We start from the raw sequence: 22,220 nt of genomic DNA, 5'->3' as shown, positions 1-22,220 counted from the left end.
GTGTGATCAGCTTTATTAAAAGTAGAAGCTTAAATAGCAGAATTTACACTATACTTTGCAACGAAATGGGATCCTCTTATGAAATGCTTCTTTTATATACAAAAGAGGTGGTTGTTCACTGGTAAAGTGTTGCACATCTTTTTGACCCCAAAAAGATGTCCAACACTTTTTGCGGTCAACACTTTTTGACCCCAAAAAGATGTGCAATAAAAATCAGAATCTTGCTCGATTGTTTATAAATCAAAAATTGGCTTGGAAAATTTAGTTACCTGTTGATATATTTGAAAAACTTAAGGATAAGGAACATATATATTAACCCTCGGTGATAAATAGAAGCTTTCAAAAAGAAGCTTAAGCTTTGGAAAATTGAATTTGAGCTTAATAACACTGAAATGTTCCCATGTTTTTCTGATTTTGTTAATAATATTGATATTTCATTGCCACCTACTTAACAATGCTAATTAAGAATTTTTTCCAAATGATTTAATGTATCTCCAGAAAAAAAAAAAGTTGTATTGGAGTTGTGATCCCTTTGCTTTTGAAATTTCCTCATGCCCCCGAATTCAGGAAAAGGAAGATTTCATCAATCTGTTGCTGATGAAGCATTATGTGCTTGTTCCAAGACTACAACAACTTACAAAAAATTTTGGCTTTCTTTTCGAGACAAGTATCCAGAATTATTGAAAATGGTGATACAAACATTGCTACCTCTCAGGTCTACATATTTATATGAGGTTGGCTTCTCAAAATTAGCAGCTATAAAAACAAAACAGCTTTCCAGACTTGATCCAGAAGATGACATGAGATTAGCAGTTTCAAATATGTATCAAATATTATTGGTTATCTAAGCTCATCCTTCTCATTAATTGTTTTGTTTTGTTTTGTTATCGTTCATTTTTTTTTTTTTTATTGTTTTGTAATCTTATTTGATTTGTTGTTTTTGCTGTATTCAATTTAAAATATTAAACAATTATTTTAATGTGAAAATTAACATGGAAACAATTTTTTTACTCCTTTCTCAGTAGTTGAATAAAATTTTCTACTACATAATTTATAAAATGTTATTTTTCCTCGCTAAAAATCTGGTCATCCTATCCTGGGTTTTAAATTGAGAGGTCACGTCAATTTTTTATTTAATAAAGGGAGCCACGAGTAAGATAAGTTTGCGTGCTGCTGCCATAAACAATATCAAGAAAGAAAATTGACAGAATATTTATCTTAAACTGCCAATGTATTAATTTTCTTGTTTTGTACAATAGCCAAGTACACTGTACCTTATGAGACAGTTGAGAATAAATACTAACTTAATTCACAAATAAAAACAAAAGTATATTGGAAGCTGACATCTTGTCATACAATGCTCCCTTTCAGTGCTACCATAAAGAAGTTTATATATTGGCAAGGGAATTTAACTGATGAGTAGATTTTAGGTGTATTTCTGGACCATGCTAAATAAGTAAAGCAAGTGTGATCTATTTAGATAATGTGCTCTGAAATAATATTTTAATTTTTTCTAGGTAGAAATGCAAACTGCTATCCTATTTTCAGTATGACCCATCTTCCGAAATCAGAAAACAGCCAAAAAAAAAGGTACATTTCTTGCCTAAAATAACCTGTCTCTTTTAAGTTTGGAAGGAATTTTTAGTTGTGTAAAACAGTAATTCAGCAAAAATGGAAGGGAAAAAAGTTGCAGTGGGATCTTTTAGATTACAAGATGATTTTATCAGGTAATTAATAATCAGTAAACAATGTAAATACCCTTCACATTGGAGATTATGACCTTTTAGTTAAGAAAAACTCATCATAATTTAATTAAACTGTGATTGACCTCATCAAAATTGAGCTTATGTAAAAAAAGCTCAATTCTCACGATCAAAAATGATGGTCATTTTATTTAAATTTTGACATTAGCATTAGCAGAGGCATTTGATGCAAGAAAGCAAGCTTATGCAGCATCAGCCAAAAAAAAAAAAAAAAAAACCCACTTCCCCTCTGTTCGCTCAAAATACCTGTCCAGCTGAGCCTTAAACCTATTTAGGCTATCAACCTCCACAACAAGGGATGGAAGTCTGTTCCGCCAACCAACCACCTGCTGGCTAAAGGCAAATTTCCGCACATCTATCCTACATCTGTCTTTCCTCAATTTGAATTTATGCCCTCTCAGGTGATTATTCTGAGCAAGAGGAAGAATCCCCTCAGCATTGAGCATGCTCAAACCATTCAAGGCTTTATACACTTCTATCAGATCACCTCGCTGGTGCCTAGTCTCCAGACACTGTAATTTGCAAAACTTAAGCCTTTCTTCGTAATAGCACCCCTTTGTTCCATTCACTAATCTTGTTGCCCTTTTCGGTACTCGTTCCAGCAGCTCTACATCCTTCTTGAAATGAGGCCTCCAGACCTGTATACAGTACTGTAGGTGTGGCCTGAAAATTGCCTTCTTCTTTGGTCCTTAGCTGGCAGCTGGGGGAGGCGGTTGGCCACGCAACCAGTATGCTGCTGTAGGTGCCGCAGGGTTTCGGACTTGCTTATACAAAATTGCCTTATACAAGGGAATAATCACCTCCTTATCCCTGCTGGAAAAATTCCTGTATATCATTCACAATACTCCATGAGCTACTCCTGCAGCCCATCTGCACTGCTCAGAGAACTTCATATCTGCCTGCACAACCACCCCCAAGTCCCTTTCATTCTCTACCACTGTCAGTGTAGTACCACAGAGTTGATACGTTGCTCTGGGGTTGCTATTTCCAATGTGTAGTACTTTACATTTGTCAATGTTAAACTTCATTTGCCACCTCTCAGCCCATCTGCTCAACCTTTCCAGCATAGTGAAGTTGCAGCAGCATAGTGTCAGTAGTGTCCTTGACAACCCTGCCTACCTTTGTATCGTCTGCAAACTTGGACATTAAACTTGATATACCATCATCAATATCATTTATAAATACAGAAAACAATAGACCCAACACTGAGCCCTGAGGGACTCCACTAATAACATTAGTCCACGATGAGCAGTGTCCATTGATTACCACTCTCTGTCTTCTCCCCCTCAACCACCCCTTTATCCATAGCAGCAATTTGCCACCAATGTTACACTGCTCCAATTTGTGTAGCAGTCTTCCACGTGCAACAGTATCAAAAGCCTTTCTAAGATCCAAGTATATAATATCAAAGCTATTCCCTGCATCCAGTTCTTTTATGACTGCATCATAGTATCCAATCAAATTGGTCAGGCAAGACTTCCCCTTAACAAAACCATGCTGTGTCCGAGCTATATCTGAAGTCTTGTCTAAATGATCCTGCAGTGCTTCTTTAACCAGTGCCTCCATTAATTTTCCTGGAACAGAAGTTAAGCTCACAGGTCTATAATTACTTTTGTCAGCCTTTGATCCTCCTTTTTTCCTAAGTGAGGGGAGAGTGATTATTTAATTAAGGCCTAAGAAACCAAATCCAATATAATGTTCCTCTAAAACGGCCTTGCTGACTAAATCTAGGATCCTTATTGAAACCTGTTTGATAAAGAGAAGCAACTGAACATTTTGCTGTTCACTATATATAACTGCCTTAATAATCCAGGAGGGAGCAGAAGGGGGGGGTGAAGTCGGGCCTAGAAAAAACTAGAATACAAACAAGCCATTCAGATAATTTTGAGAACATATGAGTTGTGTGTTGTCTTTGGTCTACAAGTATGTCTTGTTATGTACTTATCTCTTGACCACTTGGAGACCTATTAATGCTGCCTTCCAAGTGGTCAAGTTAATGGTATTAACTTAATATCATTAATTTGACCACTTGGATTAAAGGTTAGTGGTATTAAGATTAGTGATATTAGGACCAGTAGTATTAAGAAGTGACTTAATACTACATTAACATGGTTAGCAGCCAAAACAACAACAAACATTTCTTTTCTTTTTATGGATAGGAATATTTTCACAAAAGACTCCCTCCACACAGCCATGGACAACCAAATTAATCCAAATATTTGTAACCTCTCACGTCTAAAGCAAGTATTGGAGCATCTTCATTTTCAATCAGACCATGTTCCACATGGCACAGAATTTCTTATGCCAAATCATCCCAATGCTGAGTTGAATAAACTGACTGATGTTGAATTCAGTAAAGTTGTGTTTTCTACCAAATACTTACATATTTTGTGTCCACTTCACATAGAGGAATGGTCAACCCTTTGTGTGATTAGGCAGTATTCTACAATTGATAATTCTCATCCCCCAGTGGAATGGAATACCACTTTGCTCATTGAAGTGTGAATTGGGAAAACCATGTTTTGTCTCCAGAACATTCCCCAATATATCTTCACCTCTTTTGTTGTGTAATATAGATTGTGTGTGAGTTGAGGTTATTGCTGGCACCATTGTTGAGATCCATTATTTCTTACATTTTGAGGGTATTTTTTAAAGCAGTTCTCGTAGGTTGGCTGCTAGGTAATCCACTGGACTGGATATATTGATAAATCTCTTGGAGGCATCCTAGATAGTTATTATTCAAATCAAGACTGGAGGAAGTCCAAGGTGACTGGAGAGGGTGGCACTGCCGAAGATACATAATGTCAAGGACTTAGATATATTCTTGCGTTGTGTATGCCATATCCAAAACTTCCATTGATCCATACTTGTCTTCCTTCCCACAACTTTTTTTTTTTTTTTTTTAAATTAAGGGACTGGGTTTTGTTGAATTCAGATGTTATTTGCTGCAAACTGGATGTCCTAATCTTCTGACAATCCTTAGATTATGATAGCTTTGCTCTTGAAGTATTGTTTTTCTGCCACATTTACTCCTTTGAGATGTGGAAGAACTACTTGCTTTCCAATTGTTAAAAACCTTTGAGATAGATGCTTTTGAGAAAACAGTTATGTCTTCCTTTTCTTGAATCGTGGCTGCTGCTGAACGTGCATGCACCATAAGACCTTTATCAAAGTCTGATAGATAATGCATTTTCCCCATTCTGGCTTAAAAATTACTGCAGTAGAACAGCCTATACAATCTTTATACTCAACAAGGCAGCACATCATCATCCCATGTCATGGTTTTCTTTATATCTATTTGCATTTATTCACAATTATTTGTATTTCTTCTGTTTGTAACTGTCTTAATACAAAAGTTTGTATTTTTTTGTCCAATGTGTGTAGGTCACAATAGTGTGAAAGTTACTTGGAGCAGGAATTAAAATTACAGTATATTGAAAACATCAGAGTGTTTCGAAAATAGTCTCAAATAAAGAAACTTCTCAAATATGATGTATTTGAAACAAAGCTAGAGGATACTGAACTATGAGCTTGGCAATCATTTAAAGCAGTTGTGTTCTTGGAACAAAGAAAGAAGATATGCATATCTAGATCAAATTTCCTGCAGTGTTATAAAGATGTGGGCAACCAAATATCTTGGAAAATGAATTTTTTTTGTTCCCATCTCAGTTTTTTCCTCAAAATTTGGGAGATGTAAGTGATGAGCAAGGGGGAAATGCTTTGATCAGAATATACCCATGATGGAAAAAAAGTGATACCAAGTTGCTGGGATAACTGCCATGATGGGAGATTACTGCTGGTTTCTTAAGAGGGAAAGCAAAATGGACTATAAGAAAAACTGTCTGAGTGGCAAACACAATAAATAAATAAAAAAAAATACCAGGCAATCCTAACCACACACCCAGCACTATAGGTCTTTTCCTCACCAGAAATCCTTTAAATTGCACAAATTAATGTTAGTAAACCTCTAGGTGTCTCAGATTTAAATTTGGTCTCTCTCTCTCTCTCTCAATGGGATGATCTATGTAATTTTTAATTCCTCTTTTTCTTAGTTGAACTACTGTTTTAAATCCTCTAAAATCTCTGTTCAGATCCCATTAGTGACATTATTCTTATAGTGATGAAATTCTTGTTCTTCATTCCATCTTACAATCTTTATCTAAACCTTGGGTTTCCAATAAATGTGCTAAAGCTATTCAAGATAAGAACATATCATGCCAATTGGCATGCATCTAAATCTCCAGCTTTGTGTTCTGTCTACATTAAAGCCTGCAGAAGTTGCAAAAAGTTGTCAGTCCAAACTCAATAATAAACAGGCCAAAAGTAGGAAAGTGAGAAACCTGCTTGTCCAAATGCTAGTTGAATCTTTGTCTTTGGCCAAAGCTATTGGCCCTGCAATTTCTGTCCATCCATCCATACTTGCATCACTGTTGGTTCTATTACATACTCATATAACGCTGGCTTATTATCACCCTACTTTTCTTCTAACCTTTGCATCTTGAGCAATCAACTCCTACCATACCTGTTGATGACAGTTTCCTCCCTTACAGTTATCCCATTACACCTACCCAAGGTAATTGAGAAATCCATCAACTACCTGCTCATACAGAAATCCATCAACTACCTGCTCATACAGCATCTCAAAACCTTACATCTGATAAACATTTGCCAATGTGAATTTAGTCAGAATTGATCTACTAATGATACCTTGGCTTATTTTACTCATCTTTGGACAAATTTGATAGAAAAGTTCAGTGAAACCCAAACAATTGCTCTTGACATTTCAAAGATTTTCATTGTATTTGGTAATAAAGGTCTTCTAGATAAAGCTCTCACCTTATTTGCCATCTGCCTTTTTTGTCATTCATTGGCCAGTTTTCTTTCTGACTGATCACTATGAAGGAAGTTAGATGGCTCTCTATTTTCTGATTTCTCAAATAATGCTGATGTTCCCTTAGATTCAGTTCTTGCTCCCACTATTTTATGTTAATGGCCTTCTACTAACCAAAGTTATTATTTAGGGACACATAATACAATAAAGAAAGCTAATACAGCATTAAAAAAAAAAAAAAAAAAACCTACACTTCCTGTTTAACCTGTCAAACCCCCTCTAACAGTTTATTCAGATTCTCCTTGAATTTAATCAAACACTTCACCTCTAGAGCAACAGATGGGAGTTTGTTCCACCCTCTGAATGAAGAAAATTTATGCACATCAATCATTCAGTGATCCTTTCTCAATTTGAATTTATGCCACCAAATGTGTGTAGTCTGAGTAAGGGGGAAGGATTCCATCAGCATTGAGCTTATTCAATCCGTTCAAGTCCTTACACCTCAATCATATTTCCTTGCAGGTGCCAGTCCCCAGATGCAGTAGTTTGCAAAACTAAAGCCTTTCATGGTAAGAGAACCCTTTTGCTTCCCTCATCAATATTTTTGCTCTTCTGTGCACCCATTCCAACAGATCTGCATCCTTCCTAAAATGAGGCTTCCAGACCCATATGCAATATTTGGGGTGTGGCTTTACTGCTGCAGTACATACCAGATGTGTGGTATTGCAGCAGCAATGCCACAAATCTGGTATTTCTGCTCCATATATGAAGTATCTTACACTTGTCAACATTAAACTTCAATTGTCTCTTCTAGGCTCACCTTTATAATTTGTCTAGATCATGTTTCAGTATCAAAAAGGCACCTCCGTAGCCAGGTGGGCAGGAGCAGCAGTGCGTAGTACATGCTTCTTGATTAGAGCCCGTGACCACCAAATATGGAGGATGCGGAAAGGTCAGGGAATGACCACTGCATATCGCCGAAGCAATATGGCCTTAGTTGCTAATGCTCCTAAAAACCAAATAACAACAACAGCAGCAGTATCAAAAACAATCACTTTAAATACTGTTACAATCTTCACATCATCTGCAAAACTTGACAATAAGCCTGATATGCCTTTATCAATATCATTAACAAATATAGAAAACAACAATGGTCCTAACACAGAACTCCGTTGGAGTCTGCTAATAATGCTAGTCCAAGAAGAGCAGTACCCATTAATACCACTCATTCTTTTCCCACTCAGCCATCCCTTTATCTATAGCAACAACGTGCACCTCCGTAACCAGGTGGGAAGGAGCAGCAGCAGTGCGTAGCACACACTTCTTGATTAGAGCGGGGTTTGGGCCCGTCACCGCCAAATACGGAGGATGCGGAAAGGTCAGGGAATGACCACCGCATATCCCGGAGCAATATAGCCTTAGTTGTTAATGCTCCTAAAAACCAAATAACAACAACAACAACTTAATTCCACAGTGTTACAATTTATATAGCAGTTTTTGATCTGTTGTGCATATGCAACAGCATCAACAGCTTTTCTGAAATCTGAATATATGATGTCAGAATTATTTTTTGCATTCAGTTCCCTTGTTACTGTGTTATAGTATCCATCCATATCTATGAGACAAGACTGCACCTTAACAAATCCATACTGTGACTGCATTTTTGTCTAGACCAGTGGTTTTCAACCGGGGTGCCACAGCAAACAAGTTGCCTCAACAACATTCTTGAGGTGCTGTGTAATTTGGGTTTAAGTTACTTAAAGTTATTATTGTTATTATTATTTTAATTTGTATATTTATTTCATTATAAAATGGTGTACGGTATCTATTGTACCGTATATTTTTAATTTTGTGGTGATCTGTAATTGATCTTTATTTAGTACCTCTATATAAAGAATAAAATTATTATATAGGTATATATTAAAAGGTCGAAAACCACTGTGTTCTCTTTTGGCCTAGGGGTTCCATGAAAAAATTACTGGGATACTAAGAGTGCCGTGAACCGAGAAAGTTTGGGAACCTCTGGTCTAGACAATCCTACATCATTTCTTTTACCAGACACCATTATTTTTCCTAGAACAGAAGTCAAGCTAACAAGTTTGTAATTACTCCTTTCTCCCATTGATTCCCTTTGTGAATTGGAGATACATTTGCACTTCTGAATCCCAGGACGCACTCATAATCCAATATAATGGCTAAAGGTTTGCTCATCTCAGTTATGTTCGTATGTTGTTCATCCAGCCTCTTAGCCTAGAGGCTTGTGTTTGCACAAAGAAACCTCTAGTTTACCCTCCAGCACCACAAGAAGGCAGGCCGGACAGTAGGGAGTGTGAAGCACTGGCAGGGCAAACTCTGAGGTAGCCAGGATTGCAGACACGGTGGGCCCAGTAATAAAAAAAATTTTAAAAATTATGAAATTTAGGAAGGAATAGTGGGAGAATAGGAAGTGTGGAGGCTGAAAGGGAGAATAGTAAGGGGATCCCCAGGTTTGGTTGCCCATCCTGGTCATGGGATGAGAGTTAAAAGTTGACAGTGGGGAGACCCACCACCAGGCAAAGGGAGGAGGGTGTCACCCAGGATGGGAGAGGGACAGGACAGAATAACCACCCCAGGTTAGTAGGAGTGACAGCTCATGGGGGAAAGAGTTCCCCATGTTGGAGCACCTTTAGGTGCTCTGTCCCACGCTGACCAGTGTCAGCATCCCACATCACGGCATGGTTTCTGCTTGGATGGGCATGGGGCCATATGCCCATCAGTATATCCAGTAGGGGGTAGAGAGAGAGAGAGAGTTTATTATCCTCATGTACTCTGTTTCACTTAGCTTTCAATTTTTATAAATTTTTTTTTTTTCCCCTCATCCAACTTTTTTCACACACTGGGGTGGGGGGGTGCAATGGTGTGTAATGTGACTTACAGTAAGCATGCGTAACATAAAAATTTATAAATTAATAAGTGGTTAATAAATAATTATCAAGTAAATAATGATCTATAGGTTTCACTAAAGAATACGAAGATGTTTTCTTACACACTCACACTACCATTCATTCGTTCAGGTATTCATTCTACATATTCAGTTCCTTTCTTTCTGCGCTGCATTCTGAGGCGCCTCTGCTTACTATCCTTTTCGGTTGTGGCAGCCTTGGCTGTGTCTTGCACGTCAGGAGGTATGTAGTGGGTGTGTTGGTGTTGTTAGTAACAAAGTTCAATTAAGTTTAATACTTATTACTAAAATATATATATACAAATTTGTATGTACTAAAATAAATATATAATAACTGTATTTTCATTCTCCCTATTGCATTCATTCCTTCACTCGCTCCGTTTTACCACAATGCTCAGTCATTCTTTTGCTTTCATACTGTGCTGTATGGAGTAATAGCTGGAGTGAGTAAGGTATGGAATAAGTAAGGGCTGTATGGAGCTAATTAGTAGTATAGTATTTGTTCTTTACTTGGTCCTTGTAATTGCTTAAAAAAACCACAGTCAACTTCTGCCATCATTGTGTTCTATTGATAAGAACTTTTGAATTTTGGGAGTACAGTGTGTACAGAATGGGCAGACAGATAGGGTGGGGGGGGGTAGAGGTTATGCTCTTAGTTAAGAAGCTCATAAAATCTAAGGCAGTGTATCCAGTTGACATGGGTGGCAAATGCAATGTGAGTCAGTTTGGCATAAGCGCTGGGAAAGCAAAAATGAGAGTTGGAGTGTATTAGAGGCTAACGACTCTGAGTACAGTGAACAGCTGTATAGAGAAATAGAGTAGGGCAGTAAATCAGAATGTTGTATAATGAGAGATTTTAACTTTCCAAATATTGACTAGAACTTCTGGGTTGGTCCCTTGCACATTAGCAAGACTTTTTTGGATTTATTAGATGATTGTTTTCAACAGTAGCATGTTTCGAGAGGCAACCAGAGGGAGTAATACTTTTGATCTGATTATCAGCAATGATTATTCTTTCATTAAGAATCTGCAGAAAAAGGAACCACTAGGTGGCAGTGATCAAAGGATACTGATGTGGGATTTTCTTAAAGATGTAACCACCATCAGGGGTAAAGGGAAGGGTTTTTGTTTTCATAAAGATGACTATGGTGGTCTCAGACACAGACAGTTTTTAAATTCTATACAGTGAGACCAGCTGATGATGTTATCAAAAGCATATTCTGAATGGGAAGCATTCAAGGAATTAATCTTGGAAGCTACTAGGCTTTTCTTACTAACTAAGAAATACTGTTCAAGGTTTAGACCAAATGGATGTCAGATGAACTAATGAGACTCATTACAAAGAAAAAAAACGCATGGGATGCATATAAATTATCAGGCGACACAGAAGCCTATGGTAGATATAAGCTAGTCTGTAATCAAGTCACAAAGGAGATTAGACAAGTGAAGGCAGATTACAAGAAATCTTTGGCAAGGAATGCAAAAAAAACCAGGAAATACTTGTTTATTTATGTAAACTCTAGAAGGAAGGGGATGAATCAGATTGGTCCACTTGATATTGATGGTTTACCTGTTGATGATCCTCCTCAGGTAGCTGACAAACTGAATAAGTATTTTGCATCTACATTTACACATGAGGAGTTGTTCAAAGAGGGGAATGCCAGAGGTTTATTAAACTCTGTCAGTTAACTAAATGATTTTATAATAACTGAGAGCAACGTGGAGTCAAATTGTTAATGTTAAACATAAGAAGGGCACGTGGGGTGGATATGATCTATCCAGTAATATAATAAGGAAGATGGCAAAGGAAGTAAGGAAACCCTTTTCCATAAGTATGAGAGCATTCTTCGATTCAGAGAAGATCCCCACAGACTGGAGATGTGCATATGTATCCTCAGTTCACAAAAGGAGATCAAAGGGTGACACAAGTAATTAAAGATCTGCTAGTTTAATTTCTGTTGGAAAATAATGGAGTCACTGGTTAAAGAAGCAATGCAGGTTCATCTAGACAGGACTGCAGCTATAGTTCAAACATAGCATGTGTTTGTTAAGTGGAAATCTTGTCTGATCAATTTTATTGGATACTATGATGTGCTGACAGAGGATCTGGATGCAAAAAAATATTTTGATGTCATATACTTGGATTTTAGAAAAGCTTTTGCATATAAAAGAATGCTCTACAAATTAGAGCAGTGTGGCATTAAAGGCAAGTTGTTGCTATGGAGAAAGGGATGGTTGAATGTGAGAAGGCAGAGAATGGTAATCAGTGGACACTGCTTTTTGTGGACTAATATTATTAGTGGAGATCCCCAGGGTTCGGTGTTGGGCCCATTTTTGTTTTCTTTATTTATTAATGATACTGATGAAGGTAATGTCTAATCTTACCAATGATACAAAGGTTGGCAGGGTTTTTAATGACAGTATGCTTCTGCTGCAATAGGATCTGGAAAAGTTGGCCAGATGGGCTGAGAAGTGGCAGCTGAAATTTAACATTGACAAATGCAATGTATTCTATGTGGGTAGCAATAGCCCCAGAGTAATGTTCCATCTCTGCATACTGTACTCAGGTAGTGCAGAATGAAAAAGACCTGGGGGTAATCGTGCAGTCCGATATGAAGTTTTCAGAGTAGTGCAGACAGGCTACTAAAGTAACTCATGGGGTCTCCTCAGTGATACAGGAACTTTTGCTAGCAGGGATAAAGAGGTGATTATCCCTTTGTATAAGGCAGTGGTCAGGCCACACTTTGCATACAGGTCTGGAGGCCTCATTTTAGAATGTAGAGCTACTGGATTGAGGTGTATAAGGCCTCGAATGGTTTGAGCAAGCTGTCAGTGCTGATAGAATTCTTCGTCTTGCTCATATTACGCACCAGAAGGGCATAAATTCAAATTGAGGAAAGACTACTGTAGAATAGATGTGCGGAAATTTACCATTAGCCAGCGGCTCACTGATTGCTAGATCAAATTCCATCTGTCGTGGAAGTTGATAGCTTAAATAAATTTAAGGAAGAACTGACAAATTTTTGGAGCAAATGGATGGGTGCAATGGGAAGGTTTTTTTTTTTTTTTTTGTCTGATGCTGTATAAGCTTGCTTTCTTGCATCATATGCCACTGCTAATTCTAATTATAGATCCCAACTTTCAAAAAAAAGGGCAAAATGAGAGGAATATTACTCCACCAATACTCGTGATTATTTTTCCTATATGGCATCATATAGAAGCCAGGAACTGTGATTCATTTACATAAGTAATTATAAGTAAAGTACTAAATATGATATCAAGTGAATCCTTACAAAGGAGAGAACAAAGAAGGTAAGCAATAATTATAAGATTCTTTGGATTCAGGGGAGGACTGGTATTCCCAATTCAAAAATGGAAGGGGGAGATCAAGAGGTGACAAGAATAATTACAGGCCTGTTTGCTTAACTTCTCTTCCAGAGAAAATATGGGGTCACTGTTTAAAGAGGTAACAAGATCATCTCAACAGAAATGCAGTTAGACTGAAGTCACTGCATGGATTTGTTAAGGGGCAATCTATTGCTGAGACTGCATACATGAGGGGGGGCATAATTTCAAATCGAGAAAGGATGGTTGCATAAATTTGGCTTCGGCCAATGGTTGTTGATTTTTGGAACCAACTTCCATGTGCTGTGCTAGTGGGTAGTTTGAATAAATTGAAGTAAGAACTAGACATTATTGGAGCAAATGGAAAAGTGATGTAGGAAAGGTGTTTTTTTTTTTTTTTTTGACTGATGCTTTTTAAGCTTTCTTTTTTGCATTAATTGTACTAATAGTAATGTACTTCAGAAAAAAAAACAATGCTTTCGCGTTTAAGTTTTAAAAAAATTAACTACAGTCGATTATGGTTATTTGGGACACATCGGGACTAGTGCATTTTGGCCCGATTAAGCGGCTGCCCCAATTATCTGAAGTTTCACGTAAATAGTTAAAAATACAATGGACCCCTACTTTACAATTGTTCACTGCACAATCAAATCACGTTATGATGGACTCACCACAGTAAAGTACCGTTCACTATACATGTAGTGATCACGTATATTTTTTAATAGAATTGAATTTTAATTCTATTAAAAAATATACGTGGAGGAATATTATCCACAGGCTATAAAAGTAAAGATATATTAAGCACAAATTTACCCTTTATTATCTTACCAATTAAAAATTAAATGATACGTGAGAATCGGAAGAATATATGTGATAATCAGTATAATTAATACGTACTGTAATATGTACATATTAACTAGTTGACATTTCTGTTCACTGACATTTGTGGGTGGGGGTTAAAATTTAAAACAGTAAAAAGATAAGCAATCAATAACAAAGAACTCGGCACACACAAATTGCAAGTAACAGGATATGTGAAAGCAAGAGTGGAGTAACAAGTTACGAAGCTTTAAAATTAGGAATGAAGAGAAGATTCTGAAAATTAATTTTTTTTATATGATTGAAGATTTCATGGAAGTGTAAACACATTTCGCCATAATAACCCACAGAATTCCAACTGTCGGTATTATCGAAAATTCAGTAAGATCGAGTTTACTATCTGTTTATGATAGATTGCACTAACAGAAAAGCTCAATAAACAGGTGGCTGCTAGTTGTTTTTGTTTTATGGTTGTGACCTCCAGAAATCCGATCGAACCACGTGGTACGGTCGGAGACAATTGTAGGGTAATCTCCAGTGCTGTGGTCTCCTGCCCCGATTAAATGGCATATTCTCCGAATTAAGCGAAATAAACCCTGGCTATTTTCTCGATTGGGTTCTGTTTTTTAAGATTTGCCCCAAATAAACGGCTGCCCCAGTTAAACGGTGGCCCAAATAACTGGAATCCTCTGTATTTTGTTTAAGGAATAATTATAACCTGGTCTGTTCTATCTTTTTTCAATCGGCACATTTTGATTTTAATAACATACTATGGTGAAATTGTGTCAGTTCATCTCACATAATCATAAAGATTACAAAATTTCATTCTGCTATCCAGCTAAGAGACTGTATGACTAGTTGTAATGGTGGCAAAATCTTGTTGGATGGGATTGAATTATTGTTTGTCAGCAAGTTGCTGTCTGTCTGTAGACGGTATTAACCACAGGTTTCATTATGCTTAAATTTTTTACATCTGTACCCACATTGAGCTCTCTCTCTCTTCCCCTCCCTCCCTCCCTCCCTCCCTCCCTCACACACACACACACACACACACATAGCTGTCCTTAAGTGACATAAGAGTGATCCCCAACTCACAAGTTGTTACTATGAATTACCCTTGCATATTATGGCTGAGTAGCAGTTTTTGAATAAATAATGGCAGCAAAAGAGATAAATGATACTTTCGTTTGCATGATTCTTAAATGCATATATGGTCATTGATATAGGTGCTGGCCTCTTTTCCCCTCCCTCCTTAAATATTCTGTCTTGGGTTTAGAATAGGTCATCTTTCCATTGTCTTCTTGCACTTCCTGTACTTCATTTGCTTGTGGGTCTCTACGTCTTTAGTATTTTTATCCACTTATTTTTCCATCCTATCTTTTTCCTATTATCTAACCCTTCATTAATGTTAAGTTGTTTCCAAGTTTCCTCACTTTTAACTTTATCACTTAATGTTTTAGTAATTTTCCATAGCCCAGGAATGGTAGCACGAAACCTGACAGGTACTTTTAAAAAATAATGCTCCTCTATTATTCCTTAAGTAATGCTTAAAAATCTAAAAATATTTTAGCTTCCTAAATATAGTTAAACTTTTACTGCATTAATTACCTGAATTTAAAAATAAATCTAAAAAAACAGGTTTTCTCAGTTTAATTAAATGCTGGCACCTGTCCGGTTGTTGTTATTATTTGGTTTTTAGGAGCATTAGCAACTAAGGCCATATTGCTCCAGGGATATGCAGTGGTCATTCCCTGACCTTTCTGCATCCTCTGTATTTGGTGGCTCACAGACTCAAACCCCAGTCTAATCAAGAAGTGTGTGCTACGCACTACTGCTCCTGCCCACCTGGCTACGGAGGCACCACCTGTCCGGTGCTGCACTTTTTACTCACGAGTACATAAGCAAGTACAGTTTCTCATGCTTCGTTGTTGAAAAACTTGTTATTGTAATTGCCTTCTCATAAATAAGGATGGGAAAGTGAAACAATGTTCACAATATGAAACATGATATTCAGTCAAGATGGATGCTAGTCAGTGGAAAGTGAGAAACATGGTGCACTGTATGCATTCCAAATTTGGTATGCATGCTGTGCACTAAATTTGAAATAAATTTTTAAAATGGAAAATGAAAGTATGTAATATATACATATAATTTTTAATTTTCTTAGAAGTATTTGTGTGCATAATAACCTGAAATATATGTACATGTTCAAAATTTTGCACGCATAATGAAAGAGTTTGAACTGGAAATGACCTAGCTAACAGATTCATATCTGTATTTTATGGTTAATGCTTTATTTTTTATTTTAATTTCCAGAGGAATTAATATTTATTTTTATTTATTTTTAAAATAATTAGTAATATTAATTATTTAAAAAAATGGCGCTTTTTAAATAGTTATTTTTTTATTAAAATCTAAAAGTTTCATAATGTAAATATTGCAATCCATTAAGAAAAGATTAAATATTTGTATTGTCCAGGCAGAATTTAGACACCCAAAAGTTTTTTACAGAAATTAAAAAGAAAGTTGGCATCTGCCAGGTACAATGTCACCATATGTGCAATACATTTTGTGCCATGTATTGCCTGGCATGGTGTTATGACATTCTCCATGACCTACATGCCCTAGGACTGAGAGGACATTTACCATCATTAATTCAAAGCTTTCTTGAAGGTCAAATATTTCAGGTCTGTTATTGCAGTGTACTCTCCAGAATCGCCATACAGGAGGAAGAAGTACCACAAGGATCAGTCCTGAGTGTCACACTCTTCGCAGTTAGGATACGCACTTTGACAACAACCATCCGAAATTCTGTAGAAACTTACCTTTATGCCGATGACCTCACTATATCCACTCACTCAAAATATTCCATTGAAAGGAAACTTCAACTGTCAATAAATAAAATATAATCATGAATGTTACAAAATTGTTACTACTGATTGTCGCTGCAAAATATTTTTGCCATTCATTTCTGCAAGAGTGAAGAATGAACCAGTCATGTTATGCCAGTAAATGACAACATCAGATTCCTAGTTTTAATATTAGATAAGAAATTAAACTTCCTAAAACACATACAGTATGTACAAACTGTTTGTCTGAAGAAAATGAATATTCTTAGAGTGCTCTCTGCGATGTCATGGGAAGCTGTATTAAACCATAATCTGATCCCAACTAGACAATGGTGCCCTGTACATGACTCACCTAGAAAATCAGTATTACAATGTCTACCATTCAACACAATGACTTTAGAATAGCTTTAGGTGCCTTCCAAACATCACCAGTCCATAGTCTGTATATCAATGCTCATGAAATTGCATTATCCTTTTGGAGACAGATGCTTTTGCTTACATATGCAGCCAAACTTCAGAGTGCTTCTTGACATCCTATCTGGCTTACTTCTTGAACTCTTGTTCTGCCATTTTCCCTTCCAATTATAATTTATATCTCAGTGGCTCTTTTGCTATTGTTAGGCTCTTTGTTTTCTCTACTGATATTTCCATATTATACTCTATTACTTCCTTATTAAAATTATGTAGCATTCTTTACAATTCATTTTAATTTTTTGACATTAGTACTAAGTTATCTGCCTAGCAGATAAATATTTCACATGTAATAACTCTTGTAATAACTAACTCATAGTGTATGGATTTCCATAAAATTTCACATTTATGAAATTTTATGAAAATTGAGGATTTCCAAATTTTATTAAAATCAGACTGATAGAAATGCAGCAAGTATTTTTGTTTTTCATGCATTTCATGTATAGGCCAAATATAAAAGTTGAAAAACACTTTATTTTATTTTTTATTTATTTTTTATTTTTATTTTATTGTGACAGACACCATTTAAGATTTGCTTCTTTCCATTGTTCTGTCATTTTACTACTGATACTAATTAATGTGCATTTTTCTAATTTGGAAATTAATATTATAGATAAATGTTTAATAATTTTGTTCAATGTTACAAAATATAAATCTTTAACAATAAAGTTAAATATTTCCATATCTTTTTATACAGTTTAAATACATTCAAGAGATTAAATTCCACAAAACCAAGATTGATTGCAAAGACTAGCTGTAAAGATGACAAGAAAGAGCAACTTATTATTGATGCTGGACAGAAGGAAATAGGACCTAAACAGTGTCTAACATGCAACATGCTATATACCATTGGAGATTCACAAGATGAGAAAACCCATTTTTGTTATCATGAAATGTTTCTTTCAAGCCTGAAGTTCTTGGTTGGTTTATTCTCTTTATTTTTATTATGATGTTTTAATTTTGTTACAGCATTTGAGTTTTTAGTCATTATAGCAACTTGATCATCTATACTACCACTACACTTTATGTTGGCATGGAAGACTTTCCCAATGCCTCTTATGTCATTGGATTATTTGGTGTTCATGAAACTACGCAAGGAATGCATGTTTGACTGGTTTATAGCCACATTAACATTTCCTCTTTTAGAAACCATTATTGAGCCATTCCAAACTGGACAAATAGAATTATTATTATTATTTAATAAATATCTTTGATCCATATATAGAGTGTTTAGTGTCAAACAATGTTAACTACAAAATCGTTTTGTATTTGATGTTTTTGTAATTAACCAAAAAAAAGTCATTTGACATTTTCTTGGTTTACTGGAAATGTACTTACAGCCTAAGCTAACTTGTAACGTACTAGAGAGATACAGTTCTATGATATTATATGCATTGTTATATGCATTGTTATGCATTGTATAAAGTAAAACTAAAGTTATTGCAAAAGGAAAATGCAATTTTGTGGTTAATGCTGTTTGGCACTAAACCCTCAAAATATAACATTATGAAAAGAGTAAGTAATAAAACTGCTTGGAAGTAATTGAAGGTAATTTAAAATAAATTAAATTAAAGTATATCCATAAGAAGATTGCACGAAAGCATAATTTTATGACAATACGTGTGGAAAGTTAAGCAAAGTAGTACATTCCAGTAGATTTTATCATAGAGAATGCACTGAATGTGCGGGTGGTAAGTTAAAGTAATTTATGGTTGAGTAAGTATATAAGCTAGATTTCAAGAAAAGTATACTTCAGCGTCGATATTTTTACGATATTACAGAGTATACAAAGAATATTGTATATGGACTCAAGGATTTCGTCCTTGAGGCTGTCACAGACATTCTCTCAGATATGCCAGACAAGCTGTACTTGCTACTGGGAGTCTAAAACGCTGATGGAACTGATATTCTGGTGACACTCAAGTCAAGTGGACCCAATTTTGGCGAAGTCCGGACGGTCTGTGACAGCCAAATCCTCTTTTTGCACCTTCACGATGGTGGGACTGTTAGTAATCCTGGGTATAACCTCCATGCACAAGTACATGGTCAGTGACTACCCAGGTGTGAACCAACGTAAGCAGGGGTCGAGGTGTGGCACTCGCACCACATGGAGGAATGCCGCCCTTTTATGTTACCAGGCAGTACCAGGTGGTAGATGACTCATCAACCGGTGCAATACCACTTTGCTTATTGGAGGCTTGAAGAGGTGAAACCCATGTTTAGACTCTAGAGCTAAGTTCCAGTCATCCCTTCCATCATGCAGTGTGATTGACGACTTTTGAGGTTATGCTGAACATCGTGGCGAGATCCAATATTCCTTACATTTCGAGGGTACAGCTCTAAAACGGTGTTCGCAGGCCGGCCGCTAGTTAGTACACCGGACCCAACCTATTGGTAAATCTCTAGGAGGCTTCCGGATCAGCTAGTGTATAATCCTCCTAAGCACTTCCTAAATCATTTCACAAATATACGTAGTCTCAGTCCTAATCTTAACAATGCCCATTTCCACTTGCAGTCTGCCAAACCCCATGTACTTTTTCTGACAGAATCTCTGATGCTGAAATTATTCGCTGTATGATTCCTTTTGCCTCAAAGGTGGTACTTATGCATTTGTCCGTTCTGATATTCCCTGTCAGAGACTTGGCAATTTGGAATCTCCTCTCTTTGATCTTCTCTGGCTTAAAATCTGTCTACCTCATTGTGTCAAATTCATCTGTTGTCTCTACCGTTCTCCCAACTCCACTAATCACTTGGAGCTCTTTGACTTCCTCCCTTTGCAACTTGACTTTCTCCAGTCCAACTTTCCTAAGAGTGAGGTAATTTTCCTTGGTGATTTTAATGGTCACAACTCCAGCTGGCTTCCGTTTTTTTTAGTCACACCAACCCAGCAGGTCGAGATGCTGAGACTTTTGCCATTACTAATGACCTTGCACAGATTGTTCATTTACCTACAAGAATACCGGACAATCGTAATCATACAGCCAATACGCTTGATCTTTTTCTCACAAACAACCCTTCTAAGTACACAGTCGAAGTGTAAGAGGTCCTTTAGGCACTTCAGATCACAACCTGGTGATTGTCACTTCTCCAATGGAACCTTTATCTCATGGCTATTCCCAACCTCGTGTTGTTTGGTATTACAAGAATGCAAACTGGGACAACCTGCGAGATTTCTTTTCTTCTTTTCCTTGGTCGGATTACTGTTTCAAAACTTCTGATGTCAACGTTTGCTCAGATTGTGTCAGTGAAATTATTCTTGCAGGAATGGAATCCTTTATCCCACACTCTACTTTAAAATCTTGTCCTTTATCTAAACCTTGGTTTTCCAATAAATGTGCTAAGGCTGTTCAAGAGAATGTTGCATATCGTAATTGGCTTGTTTCTAATTCTTCAGTTTCATTTTCTGCCTACACCAAAGCTTGCAACAATTGTAAAGCAGTTATTAATCAGTCCAAACTAGTGTTTGAACAGGCTAGGAGTAGAAAACTTGCTTCTTGCCTTAATGGTAGCCGAGCATTCTTGGTCTCTTGCTGACCCCAGGTGCCATGCGAATGTGATCAAGCGTTTTCTCTGTGCTTAAAAAGTGATTATCTAAAAGCGATTTAAAGTTATATTAAGTTCCTGTCCTTAAGAAATTTATTTTTTAATATCAGCTACTGTCACAAAAAGTACTTGTACAGAGCAAGAAAGAAAAGATACCTTTCTTTATTTTTCATATTTCCTTTACTAACACTTACTACTCTACGCTTGGTCACACTGGGCACTGCTCCTGCCTCCCCATGCCGGGGCCGGAAATCTTGGCAGAAAAGCTAATCTGCCAAGGGCTAAAAGGAGCAAACATGGAGCAACATGCCTTTCCGCCTCTCGAGCCGACAAGCTCTCGGCCAGAGTTAGACAATGAGCATAACACGTCGCAACCCAAGAAGTTGAAAACCACTTCCTCGGTGACAAATTGTCCTGCATTTCTAATAATGCACTCTCTTGGATATCAGCCTCTCAGTGTTTGTTATTCAAAAACACCTGGAAAGTCTGGCAGGATCTCCTAAGACAGTCAAGAGACTGCAATCAGGCGACCTACTAGTGGAGACAATAAACCCTGGACATTCGCAGAAACTACTAAACCTTGCCAACTTTGCTGGAATTCCAGTAAAGGTTTCTCCCCATGCACCCTAAATACATCCAAAGGGGTTATATCCAGCTGGGATCTTTTGAATGTCACGGAGGAGGAGATAATGCAAGAACTTCAAGACCAAAATGTCATTGCAGTCAAAAGGATTATGGCTAAAAAAAGACAATACACTTACACCTACAAGGAACATTATTCTCACTTTCAATACGCCAAATCTACCAACATCGATAAAAGCAGGCTATCTACTTTGTCGCATTAGGCCCTACATTCCTAATCCATTGAGATGTTTTAAGTACCAAAAGTATGGCCACTCTCAAACGGCATGCAGAGGAAATCAAGTTTGCCCCAATTGTGGGTCCTCTGAACACACTCAAAGTGATTGCTCAGCAAAAGAAATGGCCTGCCCAACTGTAAAGGCAACCATCCTGCTTATTCCAGGTCATCCGAAAAATGGAAAACTGAAAAGAAAATTGTGACATATAAGATTGAAAATAAAGTAAGTTTTCAAGAAGCAAGGAAAGTAATTGCTCCCAGTATGACTAAGTGTACATATGCCAGTATTGTGCAAAAGTATCAATCAGTGGGCACCCAAACCAATGTTACAGTACCTTCAAACACTTCAATCTCTGACTGGGCTCGGGCTGTTCTCTCCCAGCAACAGTCCAATACCCCTAAGCAGTTGAACCAGGCAAATAATACTGCAATTGCAGTACCAGCAACATCTCCTTGTTCTCCCCCAGTGATTGCTTCTACATTGAATAATTGGAGCTCACACTTAAAAAAGAATATCCAAGAAACATCTGTGGATACATTCGACTCATCTAGACAAGAACCTATCTTAGAAATACATGCGGAAGAAGAAATGGACACGGGTCGACCATTCTTCTCCAAAAAAGACAAACCAAAGCCTGAACGTCACAAGCCAGCCACATTAAAAAAAACAGTCAGATACAGCTTCTTCTACTAAACACCAGTAATGCCTTATATTCTACAATGGAATTGCAGAAGATTTCATAGCAACCTTAATGATATTCAAGTCCTAATTAACTGCTACTCTCCAGTTGGTTTCTGT

General features: G+C 36.9%; 1 protein-coding gene across 1 annotated transcript in view; it reads left to right on the top strand.

Annotated features, from left to right (window-relative positions):
* eco (Establishment of cohesion) overlaps positions 1-22,220 on the top strand; it is a 118,938-nt gene that overhangs the window by 8,735 nt on the left and 87,983 nt on the right. Inside the window, exons 2-3 of the mRNA XM_090372483.1 lie at positions 1,518-1,590; positions 17,717-17,939. Of these exons, the coding sequence (XP_090228609.1) occupies positions 1,518-1,590; positions 17,717-17,939 (296 nt within the window). The remainder of the gene's footprint in view (positions 1-1,517; positions 1,591-17,716; positions 17,940-22,220) is intronic.

The sequence above is a fragment of the Mastigoproctus giganteus genome, chromosome 4 (genome assembly GCF_048544385.1).
Source record: "Mastigoproctus giganteus isolate SK-2022 chromosome 4, ASM4854438v1, whole genome shotgun sequence".
Taxonomy (NCBI): domain Eukaryota; kingdom Metazoa; phylum Arthropoda; class Arachnida; order Uropygi; family Thelyphonidae; genus Mastigoproctus; species Mastigoproctus giganteus.
This window is presented reverse-complemented; position numbering and strand designations above follow the sequence as displayed.